At 39.2% G+C, this 25278-nt stretch overlaps 1 protein-coding gene across 2 annotated transcripts in view; it reads right to left on the minus strand.

Annotated features, from left to right (window-relative positions):
* Positions 1–264: 264 nt before the first annotated feature.
* The window catches only part of tgfbr3 (transforming growth factor, beta receptor III), an 82385-nt gene continuing 57371 nt past the window's right edge, over positions 265–25278 (minus strand). Inside the window, exons 5-16 of one of the 2 annotated variants that reach the window (XM_028026709.1) lie at positions 24514–24670; positions 23944–24091; positions 21607–21784; positions 21270–21529; positions 20015–20170; positions 17895–18017; positions 16944–17117; positions 14883–15179; positions 13700–13817; positions 9061–9093; positions 8861–8968; positions 265–4730 (exon numbers count right to left, since the gene is read on the minus strand). In XM_028026709.1, coding sequence (XP_027882510.1) covers positions 4612–4730; positions 8861–8968; positions 9061–9093; positions 13700–13817; positions 14883–15179; positions 16944–17117; positions 17895–18017; positions 20015–20170; positions 21270–21529; positions 21607–21784; positions 23944–24091; positions 24514–24670 — 1871 coding nt within the window. In that variant the 3' untranslated portion in view covers positions 265–4611. The remainder of the gene's footprint in view (positions 4731–8860; positions 8969–9060; positions 9094–13699; positions 13818–14882; positions 15180–16943; positions 17118–17894; positions 18018–20014; positions 20171–21269; positions 21530–21606; positions 21785–23943; positions 24092–24513; positions 24671–25278) is intronic. The other variant, XM_028026708.1, reaches the window with a different exon arrangement.

The following is a 25278-nucleotide window of genomic DNA, read 5'->3' on the forward strand; positions in this document are numbered from 1 at the left end:
AAATGCCAGTCTGCGTGTGTGTGTGAGAAATTTCTCTGAGTGTGGAAGCCCTTACTGTCATCTAAGCCATGCATCTACACCCTCCAACCCTCATGGTCTGTATCATGTTATGAGCTCACCAGAGACGAGTCATGACTTCACGGCCACAGAGCCGAACCTAACACTTCATCACCGCTGATCAGAGTTCTAAACTAGCTCCATATACAGTAGGGGAGTGTGTGTCCATGATGAACACAGGAAATCATCAAACAGACAGGAGTCTCATTGTAATTATTGTAAAATATTTATTGGTCATAATGAGGGTACAGGGGTCATGCATATTTACAGCATATAAAAGGTTTTATGAACACAAAGAAAGTCAAACGATCAACTTAAACATACAAAGGCTCACAACAAAAAGGTTTGTCATAATATATATGTTTTCTGTCAGATTCATTTCAAATAACAAAGTGTGATTTAAAAAAAAGAGTCATGATCGAGCTTTAAATCTAACGGCTGCTTAACCTATAGCACATACAGGCATACAAGCTCAACATTCAAAAATCATATGAGGTAGTCAAATCACATAAAAAAATACAATCAATAGATCCATGGATTTGTGCTCTAATTACCGTGTCCTCCTTACATGTTGGCAAAGATGAGTAAAAAGCATTAAACTGAACGCAGCTTTTATTGCAGGATAATTCAACATTGTAAAATTTCTTTAAGAAAATAATCCAACTTTGATTTGATATAAAAATCCCACATTGAGGAAATTTTTAAAAATTGGATCAGTTTGTACACATTCATTGGTATATTAAACATCTAACAAAGTCAGGGTAGCTTAAGCTTTTTGATCATTTGTGCTTTACGTTTTTAATTTTTTTTTTTTCAACTTTATTATTTAAAGTGCAGAGAGAAAAAGAGATTTTCTGTTCCAACTTCAGCGAATCTCTGCCAGACAGATCAGCCAAAGCAAAGGAGGTGGTTAAGTAGAACCACTGTTACAGAGTACTATTGTCTCTGCTGCCTGGAAATGGAGCAGTTTGCATGTCATGACGGTCATGAGACTGTCATACAGCAACCGTCTTCAGTCAGAGGCTTCTTTAGATTGAAAGACTGCTACTGCAGATTCTCACTGCAAAACAGCAGGAACAACTCTCTGAAGATACTTGAATGAAAAACAACAACATTTACGTTCCCTTAAGGATAGACACATTGTCTTGGAAATGACTTGAAAGACAGAACAACATGCCATTTTGGTGCTGTGTGAAGATCATCAATAAAATAGTTGCTAGGTTAAGCTTACAGATGCTGGACTATAGACAACATATCTTTAAAAAACTGCAACAAAGTTATACTACTGAAATAAAAGATCAATTTAAGGCTTTTTTGCTCATCTTTATAAAAAAGTGCTATTATTGATGATGGGAGGCTGTGGCTTAATATGATGCAGAATCATTTTGTACAAACTGCGCATGACCCAAAGGTTACAAACCAGAGCTGGTTTCATGTTTTACTATGTGCTACTTTAGAGATGGGATGCTATGAAGTGTCTAAAAGCTTCAGTTTATATTCTTTAAAATGAACGGTGTGTCTAAAAAGCATAGCTTAATACATTTGGAGTTGTGAGTCCCGTTCTCAGTTTTAAACAGCTGGATGGGGTGTAGAACATTAGCAATGCCTGCACAGGTTATTAAAGTTTCAAACAGAACAACAAACGTGAAATATGTCTAGAAATTTGTGAATAAAAGGCGGCTTCTAGCAACAACTTTATAGTATAAGTATTTACTAAACTGCATCTTATTCGACAGCGTGCAACACTTTTATGTATGCTTTACAAAGAATTTCCCAAACCATGTTATATGAGTAAATCCACAATTCACAGTACTTCCACACACACACATCACAATAAAATTCTGTCGTAAATACATTCCAAAATATAATCTTATACACAAATATATTTATTTATAGCATCTGTAGAAAGCTGTACATAAGTTTACATTGAGAAAGGAGAAGAAAAAACAAACAGATAAAAAGCATTGTGTCCCTATTGCTGCTTCAGGGAAACATCTCTTCTTCTATCCCACTCTAGGCCCCCGCTTTTCCCCCTACACACACTCTTGATACTCACACACACACACCCCCACACAGAAAACATTCATATTCTTGTAAAGCGGTGGGGAGTTTACGATGTTGAAGAAAATATATGTGAAACAAAGAACTTTGGCTACAGCTTATACAACAGACTGAGTGCCAAGATTTACACAAAACCAAGTGGGATAAGGAACTCCAAACACTGACCGTCTGGTGTCTGCAAACCATGGAAAAATGCACCATGTTTTGTCTGATAAAGATTACAAACAGGGAGCGCTACTCCATTTTATCATCTGACGCCTTTCTATTCCTATGACAATGTGCTGCATGCTGAAAAGACAGACAGCAAGACCTCAGCTAGCGCAGGCTAACTGTGATCGCTGGGTTGTTCTTTAAATATGGCCGTCGTTAATGCTGTCAGTCAGTCAGTCAACACTGTGGATGAGATTCTTCAGGTTATAAAAGAAGGGACTGGCACAGATAAAGCAGAAAAGAGAAGTTTGCACATGTGCTTCCCTCGAAACACATTTGCCTATTTACAATTATTCACATAAAAATACAAATCGACAGTCTGGAGCAGAAGTTTTCATACGGTCACCATTAGCATGAATGCTGACTTAATTTGGGTCTGTTAACATTAAAATATTTGATTTGAACAATTTTTTTTCCACCATGGACAGATTTATAAAACATTACATGCTCAAATATGAAGCCAGAATCCTCCCAGCAGGTTGGTAATACAAAGATCTCCCTGTTAGCAAACATTTCTCCAAGCATTTGTGGCGATGTATATTTCAGACTGTTGTGTAGTTCACAGTTGAGGTTGTTTAAGATTTTAACAGATTTTAATAGTTGAAATACATAATTTAAATCCACAAATTATAAGGAAATTCATTTTAATAAGTGTATGAAAACTTCTGACCAGAACTGTACACCAACACTTCAGGAGCTATAAAAAAAGACAACTGAGAAGAAGACTGAGACCTCTCTTGTGTCTGAAGGATAGTAATGCAAACAAGAGAATGTCTTGGCTTACAAAGTAATGGCTGGACTCAGTGGAAACTGTAATGTGAAATACTGAGTTTAAAACATTTTAAAAGGAATTTAAACCGCAGATGATAACTTTAGGTACCAATTGGTATATATATATATATATATATATATATATATAAATTAAGATCAATTTCTCTGATTTTACTCTTTATAGGTACATGTTTGAATGGACATTGTTCATTTATTCTATGAACTACTGACAACACGTCTCCAAAATTCCAAGCAAATATTTAGTATTTATTGGCAGAAAATGAGAAATGGTCAAAATAATGAAAAACGATGCTATGCTTTTAGACCTCAAATAATGCAAGTTCATATTCATTTAGAAACAACAATGTTAATGTTTTAACTCAGGAAGTGTTCAGAAATCAGTATCTAGTGGAATAACCAGGAGGTTTCCAAAGTCATTCAGTGCAGTGTTCTCTTAATTTTTCCAGAGCTGTATAAATCAATTTATTTTTTACCCATTTATGTTGTGATTGAAGACGATCATGTAAATGATGTGATAAAGCGCTATAGCCTGAACACAATTCTCTGGCACAATTCTCTTTCAAGTGGCCCTCCCCTTGGGGGCGCCACTTATTTCTCTATATAAATTGCATGTTATTTTTTAATAAATTGTCTTGAGAGACTATATGTATTGTGAATAACCTAAACGGAATTAAAACGCCGGGTCAGATTTTGAGGATTTCTTACAATCTACACCAATTTCCTGCTAAATAAAATTGACAGATCGATTCGATTTGATTTGATTGACACCATGAAGCCAGGCTAGTCACACACAGACACAAAACAAGTATCAGTCTTTTCCTTTAACTTCAGCAAATTAGTATGCTTAAACTCTGAAAATGTGGCCATTTTAAACTTGCACCTATTGAGCCTCTCTAATGTACTATTATCTACTGTTTACACTTTAATCCAAAATAAAGAAAAGTCTTCTTTTTTGTAAAATATGGAGGTCTACCTGCAGATCTTTCACATTGTTCTTTCACATTTGCTGGTGCTTGTTCTTCTCTCATACATTCAACACCTCCATTGTCTCTCTTTGTCAGGATAATGACAGATAAGTTCATACTGCACTTTTGTCTTCTTTCTAATAGTGGTTGTGTTGCTCCTGTGCTACTTTCTAGGTTGCGTGTGTTAAAGTAATGTGTTTACGGTCCAGCCATCAACATATCACTTCCTAACCTCTGCAAATCTTGCCGTGTTCAATCACCGATGGAGCAAAGCGACTGAATTCAAACCATTTAAGGAAAAAAAAGGCTTAATTGTGATCAGAAGAGCAGCATTTGGATTTGAAAAAAAAAAAAAAACCCATCTAAACAGAACTTTCTTTCTTTCTTTCTTGTGCAGAGATGCATCTCAGAATCATCGCAGCACATTTGTCGGTGTTTTTTTTGTTTGTTTGTTTTTCGCTTTAGAAGACCAACGAACCGGTTTGCGTGAAGGCGTTGCGGCCAGTGTGCGGGGCGGCGTCCCAAGCTACGCAGTGCTGCTGCTGGAGCACGGCGTGCTCTGCGTGCTACCTATGCTGTGGGCTGCACTGCTGTTCTCCGAGACGGGCTGCGGCTTCTGAACGGGCTGCGCTCTGGCGGTCCCACCTGGATGCGGGGCAGGAGAGGGATGGGATGGGAGATGGGGAGAAGGGGCACAGGAAATCGAACAAGAGAAAATGGAACTGGTTTTAAAATCGGCCAAAAACATGACGAACTGATCTGGCTGAAAATACAAATTTTTCAAGGTATCTGGATTATTGCTTGACAATTCCCATAGTTTCAGTCTTCTTTTTTTATTGTCCTTTGAGATCTATTAATTCTTTCACAGGCAAAGGAACTCATATAGAGAACAAAGCATGAAATGTGTAAAGGAATCCAAGGTGAACCCTGGCCAACAGGATGAGAAGCACGACGTCCCTAAAGATGTCCCCTGAAAGGTCCAGAGCCAAATGGTCACATCCTTTATGAACAGATTTTGAAAGAAATGTTTTGCTCTTCACATGACTTTGTGCCTTTAGTTATCTGGAACTAATTAGCTTTTATTCAGCACAAAGCAGGAGAAACAGCATAGGACCCAGTTACTGTCGTCCAAGCGTCTGGGTTATTGTTCTTTGTCTAAAAAAGCATTTCCTATCATAAACTAACTCACTCCAAAGCTTAAATGACTTATTTAGTCTGTTTACAAAAGACATCTCCATCAGACATTGAGGAGTTTTTGAAAGAAAGCCTAGTCTGCGTTTCATTTGAGTTCTGCACCAAAATATGACTGCAGTGTACCCTAAAGATATACAGGAGGAGCACGCCTGCTTTCCGCATTCTTCAAAATGTTAGCTGAACCAGTTTTGTAGCCTCGTTCCCATTAACTGTAGAATTGTGCAAATTGAAATTACAAAAGTAAATTTGCTTAATGGAAAAACATGGCAATTTCAAAAAAGCACATTTTTTGCTAAAGAGTTTTTGCATTAGGATAAAATGTTTTTTCAGCCTTATCGCAACATTTTTTTCACATCATATGAGTCACGTAATCAACAGCTGGATGTTACTACTGGCAAAAATGATGAAGACGATGACAGGAAGCAGTAGGAGCATGACAGTTTGTTTTTGTTTTTTTCAGACATTGTGCAGCTGGCTCCACCAGAGCTCTCACAGTTCAAAAAAGCTGTGTGTCATTAGAACATGGTCAAGCCATAGCTCTTCTGTAAAAGAGACTACAATTTCAACAAAACTTTTTTTTAAAAGTAGGCAGGGCTTGTTGCTTCTACTCCTGAATAAGACACCTACGCCTCCTCTGATTGGCTGATCGATGATGAGTGCTAGCAGTACCATGGCTAATTGTGAATATATCTCATGTAACTGCTTCTATCCGTTGCCTACATGATTTTCAACGACTTATCACATGACCAAATTTGTGAAATTAATTTAATTTCTTATTTAACAGAAACACTGCAATTGTGAAATTGTGTTTTTTCGACATCAGCAGAATAGCAACAAAGATTTGCGCACATTTGTAATGGCATACACACTTGTGGGAGCGAGTGCCTTCGTATATGACAGCTGTATGTACCTATGGGTGATATGGAAGCCCTCTCCCGCTGTCAGGCCCCACAGCTCTGCTAATGATTAGAAAGAGAGGGCTGGCTGCCAGCAGACCTTCACTCACAGGACCGACCAGAACCCCACAAAAACAAAGGGATTCACCTCAGCTGTTGGAGGAAACTAGAATTCCCAAGTCTGATATTATCTCTATAGATGGGAGAGATAAAGGAACATTCTTTTTGTTACAAAAACACTCTGTGCGTGCATAAAAACCCCTAGGTGCAGCGCTTGCAACAGATGTCTGCTCAGGGACATTTGGCCTTTACTCTTTAGGTGTAGAAATTATTTCTATAAGGATGAGAAAGCCCCCAGTTCCTGTGCAGGATAAACCCACGAAGGAAAGAAGCCTATAGCTGCAGTGTGTAACTTTTATAAATATGAGGTTTTTTTCCATATTTGTTAAAACTGTCACTATGTCCCAGCTGTATAATATGAGGGGGAAAAATGAAGCTCTTCTGCCTGTGGTCCTACTGTCATCTGCAGAAGTGCACCACTCCCAGTCAGAAACAACCAATCAGAGCCAGGAGGAGGCAGTCACCTTATGTTGCTTTTACTGTTTGAGTTCTTTTGATCTTCTAATCGCGTCAAACTAAAAATGTATGTGTTCTAGGTGAGGCCTTAGAATACATCCAAATATGTGCCTAACATCTCAGATCAACCTATTGGAAGTTTCCAAAGCTATGACATCATCATTTGAGCTTTTCCTCAATGTCTAAAGAGATTAATCTGATTCTAAAGACAATAATAAATACATCTCTGACATATTCTGTCATTATTGTGGCATTTCACAAACAGAAAATTAGCAATTCTAGCTGACCTAGCAACAGAAGGCTGGTCTGATTTAACATGAGACAGTGAGAAAAAACATATATGTCTCTTAATTCGGTGCATGTAAACTTCTGGTGTCAACTATAACTCCACAATCCACTCGTTACACAGGATTAGATAGTCAGCTGAAAAGGCTGCAGCAAAACAAAAACAACCTTAAAAAATGTGACGTGTTGATTTTGGAATCTTACTGTAACTTTAGGACGTTTTGTGTTTAATATTTTGTCTGTTTATCTGTTGCTTGGATCACATTGCTCCACAATGTATTTTCAGTAAAAAACACTGAAAATTGTATCAAGCATTTTTCTTTAGTTTTAGCATTTTGACAGCCCTAAGCTTTATCATGACGTGTAAATCTTCTCTGTATCATATACTATGAACTTCTCTCAAAACAGTGAAACTATTGAAGGTTTTTAGCTGTGCTGTTTTTAGACCAGCTAAACAGAGGAGGATTTCATTTTTCCACAGAAGAAGAAAGTTTAGGCCTGGCTCACTGTAAACTGCACGTGTCGACATAATGAGCAGAATTCCAGATATTATGATGGAATGTGGCTTCACTTTAAAGCAGTTACGCTTCTATTTTGCTGAACAGAGACTGTTCAGTAATGGTCATGTCTTCATAAATGACATGACCATCATAACCGTCAGTAAATAAAAGGGGAAAAAATGACTTTTAAAGGGCTGCCTGAATGCTGCTGGAACAAATCCAAAGTATTTTCATGCCTCATCACTCTGAACGCTGGTTGAAAATACACTCAGAATGTGATATTTTTGGTTGTTGTTTAGGGGATCTACGTTCTTGGGGTTAACGGCAAACACTGCCATATAAGGTCATCTGTAGCTGACACAGTTAACACACCCATCCAAAAGTGGTCTATTTTCATAACATCAACCGAAACATACCTTTAACTGAATCTTTTCATATCATCTATCTTTAAACCTGCTGTGTGTGTGCGTGTGGGCGTGCACGCGTCTTGATTTTTTACCTGGAATACACTATCTCTGGAAAAGCAGACCTGTTGTGTTTTTTGTTGGTCACTCACTTGTAAATACATAAAGCAGAAAAGAAGAGTGTTCCTATAGAAAAGCCAAGAGAAATATTTGGAGAACGATAAGGGCGCTCAGTTTGTTACAGGGGATGGTTACTGTGGCAACAAATCCTCCTCGGAAATGTAATGGGAGTATGGTGACTACGAGTTCTTTAACTGTAATCCTTCTGATAGTGGTTTGGATCTGGCCAACTAATGCAGTCATTTTACACTAAGTGAGCTCTTTCCAGAATGCACATGCAAACCTCCAAACAGTTTCACTGAAGAACTGCCACATTCCTGCAGGTCAGTGGCCCATTGGATCAGCGCTGAGACGCTGAGCTCTGTGCAGCGCTGAACTCGGAGGGCTTCCTCTCAGGGGTCGAAAAGGGTCAGCGGGCTGGGGACGACGGGGAAAGTCTTGGCATCTAATAGACAGATTGTGTGTCTCTTCCTGTGAGCGCCCACTAAACCCAGCGAGGGGGATTTCCAGCTTGTCTCCAGCCATTGTGCTGTGAACATTTGCTGACCGCCTGCGGCCCCCCGAAAACATTCAAAGGGAGGAAAGAAGGGAGCTCTCGCTGCTGACCAACAGGATATATTTACAGTGAAGGAGTCAATATGTTATTGTGAGGCGCCCTCTATCAGCTACAGGATGTTTGGTTATCGCAGCGGCACGCTGGGACATTCCTCTGCTTCTTATCTTTTTTCATTAAAGCTTCGAGGTGGGTAGGGTTGGGTCGGGTCAAGTGGGAGTGGCGGGGCGGTAGGTGAGGGACCTACCTGTGTGTGTGTAGATAAACCACAGGGCCCCAGTCAGCAGAGCCCCAATAACAAAGGCGGCGAAGGCGATCAATACCACTGTGGTGGTGTCCAAGAGAAACATCTCAGCTGGAACATGAAACAGTTTATTTAGTTAACACATGAAAATAATGGAAAACACAGGAAAAAAATCAACAAAGAAAAAAGTTTGCTTTTTTTACCTTCTTTAGGTTCTAGTTTCTTTGGAGGATGACCTGCAACAGAACACATCGACAATGAAAACTTAAAATGCTTCCTCACATTGATACAACTGCACAGTATCAAGCTAAAAATATGAAGATATCAAATGTAGTATGAGTCAGTAGGTCTGTTTTTGAAAAGAACTCGTTTTTCTATTAAAAAGCTTGGCACTGGGATTAGGTGTTTTTTTGAAGTAAAACTTTATCAAAACAACTACAAACAAGTATGGCAATTCACAATACTGTAAATCTATAGAGGGGGTATATAGTATTTTAAGATTAAGACTAACATCCATTAGTGGGCAATTCCATTAACATTTCCTACAGATTTCAAAATATTTGGATTAGAATTGGAATTCAGATTTTAAAAAATAGTAAAAACTGGGGATGATCTTAGCATGCTATTTATGAATAAAGAATTTTGCCAGACAAAATATCAGAGATGAGGTGGTTTTTTTGTCGTATCAAAAATTGGCTTTTTTCATAAATCTGCAAAGAAAACACTTTTTTCGCATCACACCAGTCACATGGTCAACAATTTGATGTTGCCACTGGCACAAACCATGAAGAAAAGACAACAGGAAGTAATAAAAGGATGATGATGCTGCATGGTTTTTAATGACTCTTTGCGTGAACAAACGTATTCATGTATGATTTTAATTGTGTTTTTTATTTAATGGAAACGCCACATTTGCGACATTTTTTCTTTTTCAACAGCACATGTTAGCAGAATGACAACTGTTCCGTGCACGCTTACAATGGAAACATGGCTGTGTCAGCCTCATGCCACAGAAACAGCAGATTACAGATACTCTCTTGTGCTGATAAGCAATCCACTGAAGAATGCGATGCAGAAACCTGAAGCAGGAAAAATCTGGAGAGCACATCTACGTAAGAGGTGAGAGTGTCCCCTCACAGATGGACCTATTGACTCCACTAGGTTCTGCTTAGCCATTTGTTGCAAACCCATCTGGAAGCCTTTCAAAAGTGAAATTAGCTGTAATGATGTCTTAACTAACAGAACAAAGACGCTTGTGTGCTGCAGAGAGCCAGAGCTGGTAGGTGGCCAGCTCTCCTTCACAATGGCTGCTATTCCTGGAAGGAGCGTTGGGCTCACATAATGGATGGTGACAGGTCATCTGAGAAGCGTTTAATAACAGAGGAGATGACGGCCCGCCACCCCATCCCTTTCCTCCACCTCTCCACGTTATCTGACCCAGGCGACTTGCTATGCTAAGAATGCTCAGGAAGGCCGGTAACACTTCCACCAAACTGAGGATGACATAACAGGAAGAGTAAGTCTTAAACTTCAAATTTGTCACTGCACTGGAAAAGATTATCACTTTGTGTTGCATCTGACATTTTTGCCAGAAGATAAAATGTATATGCCATGGTTTTGTCCTCATTTATTTAGTTTATCCTTGAATTGTGGTCTAGGGGGTGGAGGGCCATGAATGGCCTCCACTTTGAACATTTATTTCTATAATTTCTGGGCCAATTTATGAGCCATCAAAATTTATCATGACAGGCCTAGTGGCAGCATCATTCTGTGGGGATGCTTTTCTTTAGCAAGGACAGAAGAATAAAACAGGGGTTCTTTTGGAAGACAGATGGAGATAATTTCAGGTCAGATTCCTGGAGTTTAGGTTCATATTCTAGCAGGACAACAATCCAGCAAATACAGCTAGAGCTTCAGAGGCATTAGAATGACTTACTTGTCTAACTTATAGTTTCAGCTGTAGTTGCTTAATTTTGTTTGTTAATGAACTATCTATGTCACTATTCATACTAAAACATTTTTTTAGCTGCAGTCATACAATTGATGAAGTATATTTAAGGAATTTCACTGGTTTCCAATTTACTAAGTATTTTGTAATTTAAATTTGTAGCACTAAACCTTTTAAGAAAACATTAGTTTTAATTTTTAGAGTGGACCCTGCAGGTGCAATTGCACCAATTAAAACGTTTTAAACTAAAAACTTCTGAACACACAACACACTTTCCAAACTTTACCTGCCAAAACGCTTAAAAACATTATCCTTTGAATTTTCACGTGTGCAACGACAACATGTGAAACTGTTAAGGCGTCATGAATACTTCTGCAGAGCACTGTTATGAAGCTGAGGACCCACTAAGCCTTCTCACACAGTGTCCTGAAGAATGTTGTGGATAACCATGCTGGATGTCTTCCCGGCAGGCCGTGTTTGCTGCTTTAAAAGAATCAGATATGATCAGATATGAGAGTGTGGTCAGCGTTGGAACAGCACTGGTATCTCAGCAAACGTCATTTGTTTATGTTAGAGCTCTTGCCATGGAGTGAGCAGCTTCCCGCATAACGACTTAGTTTGGTTCAACCCTGAACTTTCCTCAACCCTGAAGACACGATCACAGAGGTCACACCGCCAAGACTCCCTGATACAGACGATTCCAGATTAGATGCAGCTGAATTTCACAACTTCACACTATCATCTTTTTCCTATTCCAGCTGTTAACATTCTGTGGAAAAATTCTGGATTTAAGCACTGAAATACAGATTAAGTCTTAACATTTGTTTCATATTATTTTATGGTAATTCTGTCAATAAGGTAGGCAATTTGACTTTTGGAGGTTTAATAAAGCAGTGAAAACTGGAGTAGGCTTTAAGTTGAGGTGTTATTGCTCATATTTCTATCAGAAATCTGTCGATTACAGAGATAAATCACAACAACAAATAGCAGAATGTATCTCAGTTCTACAGTTTTTTGTGAGATAGGATATAATTTTTATAAATGCCCATTTTCAGGTTTTAATTTTTTAGTAAATTTATATGGAACATCAGAAAAAAATACATAGAGTAGATACATTCCAAAAATGGCAGCAAATCTACAAACAAAATGGCTGCAAAGGATTTTGTTGCACTGTTGCAATGGCTCTGTTATAATTAAGAACTCAACCTGACTGACTGAAGAGTTGTGATGGGTAAAACCTCAATGAGCAATAATAACGTTGGAGAGAGGAGTGGGTCAAAACTCTTCATAAAGACTGATAATATAATACAAACTATGATTTACTTAAGTTACTTGTTATTTTTTCCTACACAGTGCCTCTTTATTTCGGCTTAGCTGCTTTTCTTTTACATAAAGTCACAATATTGTATGTCATATGTTTGTTGCCTGGTGCTACATTTACATAAATCTACCACACACTGATAATTTACTGATGCTGTAAAGCAGTAAATCTAACTTTCACTGGAGGGATTTGAAGTCATTTTCTTCTTCTCCTTCCTTTCCTTGGTAAACGCAAGACAACGTTTGGTCTGCCATAACAGCACAGAAGATCTGTTTGCATTAGAAAACATGGCGTTTGAAACAGAATCCATTTGCAGTGTTTACAGTGGGTTTGTTTGCTTACCGTATTCTTATGAAAACTGAGCCCTCCATGTTAGTGAGCAGCGCAAACTAAGTAGATGAAGTCAATGATAACTGAGACTTCAAACTGATTACACGTTTGCCCAGTTCTAAGATCCAAAGTATAATGAGAACCATTTCTGCCCTGAATTATCCCAAACAACTCTGACTCTGGATTTTTTTTAAAGCTGAGATCCATTACATTACTATTTTAGAGCTCCAGAAACACCAACATAGTTCATAAGGAACATGCAACAGCGTGCAAAGCTTTGATATTTTACAGCCAATTTCTCTCTTTTTAATGGATGTTAACACAGTGAGACAATCCTCCATAATAATCCCACCCAGTTGACCACCCCTGAGGGATCAGGGTATCACTGTGCTGCCGAGCTCACAGAAACAATAACCTGATTTTATCCACAACAGCTCTAAATTGGCTAATATCTGCCAAGATGACATACAGTTCTCCCTAATGGAAATGATGCAAGCAATTTCATATCATGAGTGAACGATGATGACTCATTCTCACTGCAGTTCTCATGTAATCGAAGAAGGGACGCTGATTTAGAAATCCCCAACAATTCACCGAAGAACGCCTGACATCAACCCGTCTGAGCTTAGGTCATAAATGCAACAGTCTAATTAGAGTTAAGTCATGAACCCACCTCCCGCGAGCGCCTGCCTTGCTAGGCCACGACTCAAAAGGCGCTGCGAGTGGATGGACGAGCGAATGCGCAGGCCGTGACCGAGGGGCCTTCAGTCTTTGGCTGGCTTCCCAACGTCAACGAGAAGACCACCAACCCCCTTCCTCCCCCCGTTCTGATGGAAAAGGGAGGCCACAGAGAAGGGCCAAAGTGAAAACAACTGGTGCTCAGTGCCGCATGACTCCTGTTTTTCCACATTTTCCTCTTCTTGGTCTGATCCAGGAGGCCAGAACCGGAGCTCACTCCTCTTTGCTGAAGTCAACTCTGTGGTAGGATGTATTCACTGCCAAAAGCACGAGCTTGCGTACAGCCATCAGCGTAACCCGAGGCACGTGCACAACCATCACGTGTCTATACAGGGTTACATGTAAGCCACACATACACACGCTTCGGAGTTAATGATTACCAGATGTGTAGTATAATGTGTTTTGATCTTACCTTTCTATGGCACCATTAGAACAGGTGTTTGAATCTGTCTAGCTGTTATTTTCTTGTAACACCTTTCGTAATTGTGTCCTTCATCACACTAACCTTGAGACTCACTGGTATCAACCACTGCCATCGGCTTCATCAAAAACATTTTGTTGCTCATCAATGCAAAGATTGTCTCCCCAGTCAGAGAAGTACAGTTGTTTCTGGGGTCCAGGCACTGTACAGACAAAATGAGAAGATAATAGACATTTGAGAAAGCAAAATTTACAACACATGTGGATACTTGACCTTACAAAAAAATAATAACATAATAGAAGACAGTGCTTGCAAAAGAAAGTATTATCTTAACCACTGTTTCCCAACCCTGAATGAATAGTATGTGAAAGTGCTGCCAAGTCGCACAAACAATTTTTTTTTTCAATCTGGAAGTTGTTACTTTGAGGAAAGAACTAATTTACTATCTATTTTCTAGAGGTGCACCGATTGCAGTTTCCTGTCCTATCACCGATCTTTAACAACCTGCTGATAACAATTTTTAAAAGCATGGGGACCGTGACTGATTTTGCATTTTAGAAGCAGTAGATAAGATTAGTAGATAAGATCTGTTTGTCATGTAGACATCGGCCAATCAAAGATTTTCTAAAATTAAGGAAATGAGGTTGATTTATTGGTGCACCCCTATGATTTTCATTATTACAGTGGTGTTAAAGATGAAATCAGTAAATGAACAATGATATAAGAATCTATTTAAAAGAGAAATTTATCTTTTAAGGCAGTGAAAGAGCAAAGGAAGCCAAACACTTTGTAGCAAAGTAGCTTTTGTCCTTCTGAGTATGCTGGATTTGGAAATGTGGGTTGCCTTTTGGTAGTGTTGGAAAGGCAGAATAATGTCTCCCCAGTCTTTCCAACTGGGGAGACATGTTAGCTGCACCAACTGCTAATACGTGGTGCTTTAGACAGTTTCAAACCTCCCTTTTGTTTTTTAAAAAAGAAGTTGGAATAGGTCAAAATCAGTAACAGAAAAACTGCCTATGCTGTTTTGCTCTCTGATACCTGACATGTTGGTATCTAACATGTCAGGTATACATTAGAGCTTTCAATACATTAGAGCATTGAAAGCTCTAATGTAAGCTTTCAATGCTTACATTAGATCTGAGTTGATCTAATGTAAAATAGTCAATGGTAATATGAATAAACGAACTGCTAATTTTACATGGCTCTAGAGAGAACAACTCATCAGACATGAGCAGAAACAAAGGTCAGAAGAGGATTTCATGCATACCTGTGGTAGTTCCTGGTTCCTTGGAGAATCCTCTGAGCACAAAGACATCTCACAGTGCAGAAAAATAACTGGTGAGTTCAACATTTTGGAGTTGAAGGTGAAGCTAAAAGATTCCCCCATCTTTCCAGAAAAAAACAAGTGCCTCTGAGGGTTCTGGATCCATTTAAGTGAGTTATCCTCGGCACAGACTGTCTCAATAAGCTTGTAGTCAGAGGACACTGTGGGGCTGGAGTTGGGGGAGATGAAACATGAGGTGATAGTGAGTCCAATGTCCGGGTCCAATGCTTTTGACGTGATCTGGAGCACATAAGAGACAAAAGAAAAGGTTTTGAGCCAAATATACACATATAGTAATATAATTTACTCATTTCTCTTTGCCGTTAGAAGCATCTTCAAGAAATAATCTTGATGAATTTGTTAAAAGCACTTGTTTGCAGAACTGAGTAAAAATGGAATGTAGCTTTGACTTGTGTCATATTTATTTGCACACAGATTGTTGAAAGAAAATTCAGTCTTGCACTTTGTTTTCAAAGTAGTATCATGGATGGATTTTGCATTCATCCAAAAAGAAGTTGGAATCGGTCAACTTCAACAAGGGTTTTCTTATACCCTTGTCCTTTTGGGGTCGGGAAGGGTGCTGGTGCCTTTCTCTAGCTGTCAATGGGGGAGAGGCAGGGTACACCCTGGACAGGTCACCCGTCCATCGCAGAGACAGATGTTCAGAGACAGACCAGACAAACAACCATGCACACACACACACACACACACACACCCACACCCACACACACACACACACACACACACCTGAGGAGAATTTAGAGAGACCAATTAACCTAACAGTCATGTTTTTGGACTATGGGAAGAAGCCGGAGTACCCAGAGAGAACCCGCGCATGCACAGGGAGAACATGCAAACTCCTTGCAGAATGACTCCGGGCTGGGAATCGAACCCAGGACCTTCTTGCTGCAACAGTGCTATCCACTGTGCCACTGTACAGTACCATTTTAAATCCAATTCCATTGTATTTTCTTCTTTTTATTAATGATGTAAAAGATTATATGCGGTAGGAAAATTTGTCTTTTGAACTAATAAGTACCGATGTTGATCATGAACAATTGGCTTATTCTCACTTTGTCCCTCCATAAATGGAAGTTTCACATGACAGTTAGATATGATTTAAAATGCTTTCTGATGCTAAACCATCAGAAGAGGGTGTTTTTTATCTGTACATTACATATTTAGGTAGATTCTTTAGTGGGAACATTAGCAACTGTTTGTGCTTGTTAGCACACAAAACGGGAATGCTTTCAAGCAATAATTTCAGAAAGTTACTATATTTACTAAGGTGATTACTGCCAGTGATTTCCAGTTTTCTTGTTTCTTTATTTTACTGAGTGGCTTTAAGTTTTGCTGAATGTAGAATATCTTTGCACTACATCATGTTTTGCCATTCTTCTGAAGTTGCTTTGCCAAATGTTAAATGTTTTTTTGTGATTCTTATGCCATGGAATCTAAAAGTTTTTACCATAACTGCATTGAATTTCCACAGTGGGTAACAAAGTGTTCTTAGAAAACATAAGTTACTCTGTGATTATTACTGAAGCTAACTGTGTGGAGTTTCTGGCTTTCGCCTGAGGTCAGGTCTCAGCACAGTGTGAGCTCTAGAGGAAGGTTCAGCCATAGAATAGACAGGCAACACTTTGTCCTCTCTGCCAGTGAAGAGTCTCCTTCTGACAGCATCATAAATCATTATTTCAAAGGACCTTTGGACCATGAGCCGTCGCTATATATTAGGACCAAAATTAATGCTTCTAATCAAATATGTTAACGTAGACAGGCAGGATAACAAAACATGCAGAGAGGGAACTAAATAAATGTGGGGCGCTCAGAGTAAGCTGAGCATCTTGGCCCCAACAAGACAAAACAGAATCATGCATTGTTGATGCCACTCAAGGAGATCAAAGAGAGCATACAGAAAGGTCACACAGCATGTTTCGCTCAAAAAATGATTCAATTTTAAGAAAAGAAAATAAACAGTGGGATCTGAATGCAAAGCATTACCTGCACAAACACTTCCATTTGGTCAGAAACTGTGAAGACGCCCTGTTGCGGAGGATCGTTGAAGGACTCAGTTTTGTACAGCTCCATCTCAAAACTTATGCTGTTGACTGGCTGTCTGCTCAGATCAGGTTTAGGCTTTGAGATTTCCTTATATTTTCTGTATGTGCAGTTGAACTAGAAAAAGAACAAAATACAAAAAATAACAATTTGGAAGGACCAGACATTAAACTGCATCAATGTTTGTGTTTGTTAGAGAACATTAGAGAACAGATTAATAAAGGTCAAAAAACACAGCAGACAGGTTAGGGAGAACATGGTGGAGAAATTGTTTTACACAGCCTGTAAACATGGCTAGGGGATTCAGTTGACATAGTAAATATAGGCTGTCCACCTACTAAATCCGGCCTTTATGGAGGAGTAATAAAAAAAAAACAGGTTGAAAGAAAACTATAAGACAGTCCATAAGGCAAGCAGTCAAATGAGACTAACCCTAAACTTTTTGGCTGATGAAAAAAACAGAATAAATGGCAGAAAATTAACACTGTACTTCAACCTGAACACCCCACTCCCACTGCTAAACATTGGGGAGGAAGCATCAGCTTGTAAGGATGCTTTAATCAGCAGGGAAACTGAAACTGGTCGGAGTTGTTGGAAGAGGTATGAGATAACACAAACAATGGCAAGGAATTGAGAAATGGAATAATGAGATAAAGGAAAATATATTGGTTGAGATTTTATGGAGACATTTCAAAATGGAAAAGTCAGATTAGGGTTATTCATGGATATCATGGAAAGATGGGGAGTCTGCTTTGACCAAGTAAGTTTTGCAGCCACCAAGGGGCTCTGAGACATAAAATTTCCTCCAACTGTCCACTCAACTGTACTTTGACATTTCAGTTTGATTGCAGCTGCTGAGGAGAACAGCTCTCGCAGAAAAATGCTCTGACTTACATCTATCAAAGGAGCTGGTGGATTTGGTTCAGCCTGTGTCCTCCCTGCATCTTCTCCAAGTCTGGGGAACCAGGTGGAGAACGGATCGTCATCAGCCTGCACCTCGTCTGAAATCACCGTCACCTATAGTCCGCAGAGAAAACAATTACTTTACATTCACAAAAACTATTTTCAGACCTGACGAGCTCCAATCTGTGAAAGTTGCCTAATTTTAGCAAAGTTTTCAACACGTTGGATAGGAGTCAGCTTAATATTACTTCGTAAATTGTGAAAACTTGGGAAGCACAGTAGGTGCAGCCCTAAAAGAGAGAAAAGAACATATTTACAGTATCTCAGAGAAAGAGGTCACAGATAAAGCATGCTGCTCTAAAAGAATGTGATTTAATGATGAGAAAACAAAATTGGTTATACAAATGAGGATGCCTTGATGTCTGGACCAAATATTTGTTGACCCAGCATTGGAGCCGTCAAAGAATTGAGTCAACACACAAAAGAAGATACAATTACTATAACTGATTATCTCTGATATGTGGGGACCCCGGCAATGAAAATGAATGTCTTTTGAGCACAAGTCAGAGATGGCTCCAGCGCTAATGCACTGACACGAAGGATGACCTTGGACAAACGCCCAGGTTTTCAATCTGTGACAGACAGAAGAAAGTGTTGTTCCAAATTTCCCCTCACAAAAAGATTTCAAAAGGCCAGAGAGGAAGTGATTCATCCTGACTTGTTAGAACAAATGCGCTGAATGAATGCATTCCCTTATAATGATGATAACTAGGAATGTCAGGCGTGAACAATGATTAAAAAAAAGAAAAGGAAAAGAAAAGAGAAACAGTTCAACATTATATAAAACTTTTAAGTAACCAAATTCTACTTCCAAAATGTGAAGGATTATCCCTCCTCAGCTGTTTGTATAATGTGTTTAGATGAACCATTTGTAGAGTCTCGACATGAGCCGTTCTTATCAAGTCACATTAGGGAGCATAGCTCTTCAAAATCTGGATACACAGCTATTTAATCTGTTTAGTTACATATTTATATATATGATTACACCCTTTACTAGATTGATAAAGTAAGCATTGTGTAGTAAGTAAACAGTGGATTTTGGCACCACTGCTCCTCATTACATGGCTCTCGCCAAGAAGATGTAACAACCAATCCCAGCACATCAAATAAAAAAAAGGCTTGTTATATTAAGGCTCCTAGCAAATCTCATCAGTACCTGCTATTTGTTATTTAAAGAGAAGGCAATACATTTCACTAGGGATATGCCGATCCACTTTTTTCACTTCTGATATCGATACAGATATCAGAGGTTTAGTATATTATTTGATACAATCTGATACTATTCAAACTGTGCAGAATTGACTTAAAGTATTTCTTTTTTTGAACACAGACATTAATGCACTGAATAACAAATTTAGTTGATAACTCTGTGCCAGTACAGCACACTCAAATACACCAATGGCTACGTACACAAACTCGGTCAAACATGTAAAAACAACACAACTTTCATTTGTTAAGTCAGTGCAATTAGTGACTTTAACAGCCAATGTAAAACAAATAAATCTGGCAAAAGCAATAGTTTGACTACCTTGGTCAAACATGTAAAAAATAAACTGCAACAAACCTTATTTTAAATGGCTCATAAAGTACAATTAGGAATTCTATACATAGTGTAAAATAAATAATAAAGCATGATGCCGCTCAGTGAACAAAGCATAGAATTAGACAGAGTAGATCTACCCTTATAGATCATTGTCACCAATACCGAATATAGAATTTTTTCCAATCTCAGGACCGGTACAGATTGGTGCATCTCTAGAGGAAATAGAGGAGCTGGTGACCCAGCAATAATCTTCCAGCCACTCTAGGTGTGCTTTGATTTTGGTCCCCGTCTGATTGAGTTATTTACTTCAGGTAAGATACAAATGGCTTTTAACTTTATAACAGAAAGTCACTTACATTTTTTGAAATATATGTTTAAGTAACAGCACAAGCAATATCTAATAAAGACTTAGTTAAATTAGTATGAAGTCAGTACAGGTCATTTAAATAATATGCATTCCCCATTTTTAGGCCTTTCCTTAAGAAAAAGAGAAATAATATATACTCACAGAGTTGATATGAAGGACATCTGGGCTATCATACACAGGAAACACAATGGTGCCACATCCAGTCGGAGATGTCTCCAGTGTGTAGTGGGTTGCATTGACTTTTGCTTTGCATTCTGGGTCTTTCAGCATGAGGCTGGCATTAGCAAATCCTTTCGCCTGGGAAACATTCAAACACAGCAACACTGGATAAAGATCAAGTACAGTATGCCTTTATGAAGTCAATTTCAGAATTGTAAAAGTAAAAAGCAGGATAAAAATGCTAAAGTGGTGGTTGCGTAATGGAGTTCTCAGGAATAAACAAATCCCACAAGGTGGTCTGGCTCCAGCTATTAATTACAGAGAATGCCAGTTTCCATTCTGTGATGTGGACTGACTGAGCTGTACCCACGTTTCAGCGCCAAATGTTTGCTACAGCACTGTGTGGCTCAGTGTAAGTCTATGTGGAAACAGTTTGCTTCATTACAATTTAATATTTCACTTCTTTGTGAACAAAACACTCTATCACATTGTTTTTGCACAGCAGAAGAAACACTGAAGCAGACAAAGGTTATTGCTGATGCACAGACATGCCACACACAGAATGGTGTGTTATCACATAATCATCATCAGATGAAGTTTGTCATTTTAATAACTCTCATTTGGAGATTCTATGAGCTTTTGAAGCATTGTCAATAGAGTTTTGTTGTTAATTACTGTGGAGATGACAATCAATAAGGTTCATAATTAGTGTGGAGATCATTCTCTGCTGGGTGACTGCCATCTGGGTTGTTTTTGGCCCCTCTATTCAAAGTTTGCCAGATTAAGTTTGTGTTGCATGAACAAAAACTTGACAAAAAGCATTCTTTGGCAACAGAGATTTTTAAAAACTTCAATATAATTTTTATTACATTGCAGTTTGCAAAGTAGCCAGAAAACTATAACAACTGTTATTTTGTTTTAAACATGTAGCATTGTTTAAAGTGCTGTTCTTGATGAAAAAATTTAATTGAAATTATTTTTGTATGTTGGGTGCGGAGGGATTTTTCTTGATAGTAAGAAAAAAGACAAATAAACAGTTAAAGTATATTCAGTCATTTTGAGGCATTTCCTGTACCAAAATACATCAATGTACATATATTTTTAATTGTATTTATCTATATTTGTTATGTTTTGCAGGATGATTAGTCTGTTCTGCGATGCATGAATTACAAATAATACAAAAAAAGTTGTTTTTAAGTAACCTCAGTAGCTAGTCCTGTGAGGCATATACACTCACCTCCAGGCTCTTTCTGTCAATGCTGACGACCATCCTCTTTTCCTCACATTGAACACTGAGTTCAACACCCGAAATGTTTCTATCCTCAACGGGTTCTTCGTTGTCATAGTTCAGAGTGGACAAACTGACAGGCAAGTGTGCAAGAAATGGAAAGGGCAGACTGGAGCGTGGTGCCGCAGGTCCTTTTTCTGGCAGAGGGCTGACATGACGCAGGTCGAACAGCTCAGGAGGCAATCTGCTCTCCAGATGATCTGATACATCTGGAAGACACACGCAGCCTGGTGATGATGACTTTCACCAGATTAACTCTTCGCTGTGACTGTGACCTTCAGGTTACCTTGCTCTCGCAGTCGGATGTTGAAATGGTTTGCCATAGGGGTGCTGGTGTAAGAGGTGACCGGACTGTAGCCGTTATCTACTGCCCACTTGATCAAGGATTGTGATCCTGATGGCAAAGGCTGCCTGGGGAAAGTCGTCTCTTCCATCTGGGAGTTAATGGTCACTGTATCAGAAGCCTGTGGAAGAATCACTTCATCAGGTATTTGTTTTTCTCAACCCTTACCCTAAGGGGGTACCCTTACCTCCTCCTTCCACTTTGATCAGCTCTTCATAAATCATAAAAGAAAAAACTTAGTATATCGGCATCATTAGGATGTTCGTCAAGTACAGTCCTGCTCTTTTTCTGTGGTGAGTGTGAATCATGTGAATACAGCTGAGGTAATGGGCGTGTAACAGCCTGATCAGAGCTGAGAAGTCATGTTAGTTTGCTCTTAAAAGTTAGGATCCTGCCCTGCTTCTCCCACCGTGTGAGGATTTGTTCTTTCTCACACTCATTTCCCACACAGTCAAGCCTCTTGGGCAATGCCAACAAAAGTTTATTAGGCCATCAAATGACTTGCATAGCTGAGCATCTACAAAACAGTGATTGCACAAGCACAGCATCCTGTCTATCCTCACTGTCAAGTGAAAGTGTCAGCAGTTTGTCATTGGGATTAGGACAGTAGTTTACCTGGAGCCTACACTGGCTTTACCAGCTGTTTGCAGCCGTTCTGGTTTACAGGAAGACTCCTCTGTGACTACAACAATATTAGCCTGAGTGATGTTCATGCACAGACGCTGGTGTGGACTTTGTTATGAGAATGTCACTAAAGTTGTGATTTAATAACAGCTGTGGATAGTGGGGAATGTGTTGACACACTGCATTTCTGCATGGTACTCCAGCTGCAATATGGCAGCTGGAAGCATCGCTGCAGGATCATGACTCTGAACATCAGACTCATTTCATTCTCTCCATGAACTTCATGAACCACTGCTACTAGGCAAAGGGAACCACAACATTAAAAGCACAACTGTTAGACCCGTACAGACCCTAAAATGTCAAAAATGTCATAAAATAATTATACTTATTTTATGTTTTATCTATATTTGTACATTTTGTGTTTTTTTTATTTCTTTTTTACTCATTTCTGAAGTGGAGTTCTGAAATCTGAAATTAGTAAATTTTCTTTTAAAGATAATGTGGCTCTAGTGATTTTTGGCCAGGATGTCCCGGGATGCTCCCGTATTAGTATTTTCCCGTACATTTCTCATATTTGAGTAATTACGTCGCACGCCCCCAGTGATAGCACATCGATATGGTAGCCTTTTTGTCTTCTTCACACCTCCAACCCCACAACAACTCCCTCCCCCTCCTGCTCCTATGGTACTTTGTAATACAGCCAAACAAACCTCTGGTTCCTCTGGCATTTCCTCAGACATTTCATGAAAACGGCTTCAAACTGTACATGAACAATTCAAATTTAGTGCCATTAAAACCATATCTTTTTAAAATGTTGCCTGACATAATGCTGACTGACAAATGCCTATTAAATATGCTATATATAAGGCATGTATTCACCAAAGCCACCCAAATTCAACAACTAGTTTGCTAAAGTAAAAATATTTCTGATTGAAATGAATGCTTCAATAGCTAAAGATTGGGGTTTATGGGAATCCAGTTAGCTCTGTGCTACATTCTAAGGTCAAGAACAATAGCTGCTGATGGTTGACTTTACTCTAGGTGGCAACAATGAGTTGCAGTAGTAACTGTAAAAAACACAAATATTCACCTTTACACAAGTCTACACTATGTAAACATAGTTGCTAATCCTATATCTCCTTTCTGCCGACTGTTCACCCACTGACACGTGAAGTTCTAAGGGTTTGACCTGGATTTACACTCAGACAATCTGACTGATATCATGTAAAGCAGCCACCAAACAGCTGTGCAAACACAAAGCGCCTGTGAAAAGTGTGGTGTCATGGCTACAGCAGCATTAGCTTTACCACACACTAAGGAAATGTTGAGCCACCAGTCCACCTCCTTTGAGATGAATACTGGAAGAAGACAGCCTAGAGGTGCATGCGAGACAGTAGCACACTGACAAGCAGAGACAATCCGCCACATAATGTATACCTCTGACAACATATTTATAAGACCTTTGGAAAGCAGAATATTGATGAGGCTCTCCCAGTGTTGTTTTTTTACACTGATTTACACTAGAGGCAAATTACAACTGCAAGTTATGTAACAACATGATATATGGCTACACTAATCTTTCTGTGTAGGTGCTACATTTTTTAAAGATTTCTTCCTCTGTAATAACTTGTGAGCCAGAGTAAATTTTTTTCTTACCACAACCTCCAGATTCCCCTGCACATTGTGGACTTTGACAACCCAGTGGACAGACTTTGCACATCTGAGCACCAAGATGACATCCCGCACCACCGAGTCATTGTCCTTCAGAGGCCTTAGATCCACAATGACATCCACCTGGAAAGCGCTACAGAAAAAAAAGCAAAAGATGGGAAAGAACCACAGTGTTATCATGCTTCCTATGTCTATCCAACTAATTAAAAAGTTGGGTGCACTCCCAGAAAATAAACAGACATGTGCACCACAGATGAAATAGCACCAAGGAGAGATACTGAACACATACTAAAACGTTCCCAGATTTGCACTCTTGTGTATTCTGTATCCTGTTGCAACAAATACTGAAGGCATTGTGCGACAGCTTGGTCTTTGAGAGCTTGTTTTGGAAAACGTTCCTCAAAGGAACCCCACTGTGTGGACAGCTAAGCCCCCTCTGTCGTCATCTTTGCTCGAATCCAAAATAAACTCTACAGAGATTACTGAGACCATCCTGCCCTTAAAAATAGGCCATGACAGAATGTACTTTTGGCTTTGGACACGTTGGCTGCTTACCTGCTGGAGTTCGGGGCTTGCAGCTCAATGATGTGGACTTCTTTGTTAGGCACAGACAGGATGCAACCCTTTGAAGTCTGTGGCTCCTCATAGCTGCCCAGGTAGTTCAGAGACAGGAACCTGGTGTCAATCTTGCAAGTGTCAGAAAACACTGAGTCTGAGAAGAGAGGAATTGTTTGTGTTATTGTCTGGGTCATCTACAAATGTATTCTGATCACCAAGGCTTCATCAATCTTGACTAGACCTATTTTAGACCTTGATTAGACCAAGCCCTTAGGTGCTGAGTGTTTCTCAGCATCTAAGAGCTGAAGAAGACTTTGTCTATGGGCCCAGTTGAGATGCCCAGCAAGAACCTATCCATCCTCATAAAACTCCACAGAAAATGTGAAAGAGTGGAAATTTACAGCTCTCTATGTGAAGTATGAATCATCTCAATTGGCGATTTGCCAAACCACAGCCTCTAACGATACAAGGCAACTGCTTGAAGGCAGAAAGACCACTCTGCTCACCACAGGCTCACAAGGAGAGGACTTACTAATCAGCAGCAATGATGCAGCCAAGATTTCCTGCATGCTTTGCTTCATTCGCATGCAAAGAAAATCAGTAAATACAAGATTCTTTGTCTGAGAGTTGATGAACTGCAAACCTCAATAAGACATCTGATTACTGTACAAGCAGCATATGAACGGTAAAACAGCTTCTTTAGCTGTAGCTCCTTTACAGATTCTTTCTCTCTTTTTTGTCTGTATGCCTTTCACAGGAAAT

This window comes from Xiphophorus couchianus, chromosome 9, assembly GCF_001444195.1.
Source record: "Xiphophorus couchianus chromosome 9, X_couchianus-1.0, whole genome shotgun sequence".
NCBI lineage: Eukaryota > Metazoa > Chordata > Actinopteri > Cyprinodontiformes > Poeciliidae > Xiphophorus > Xiphophorus couchianus.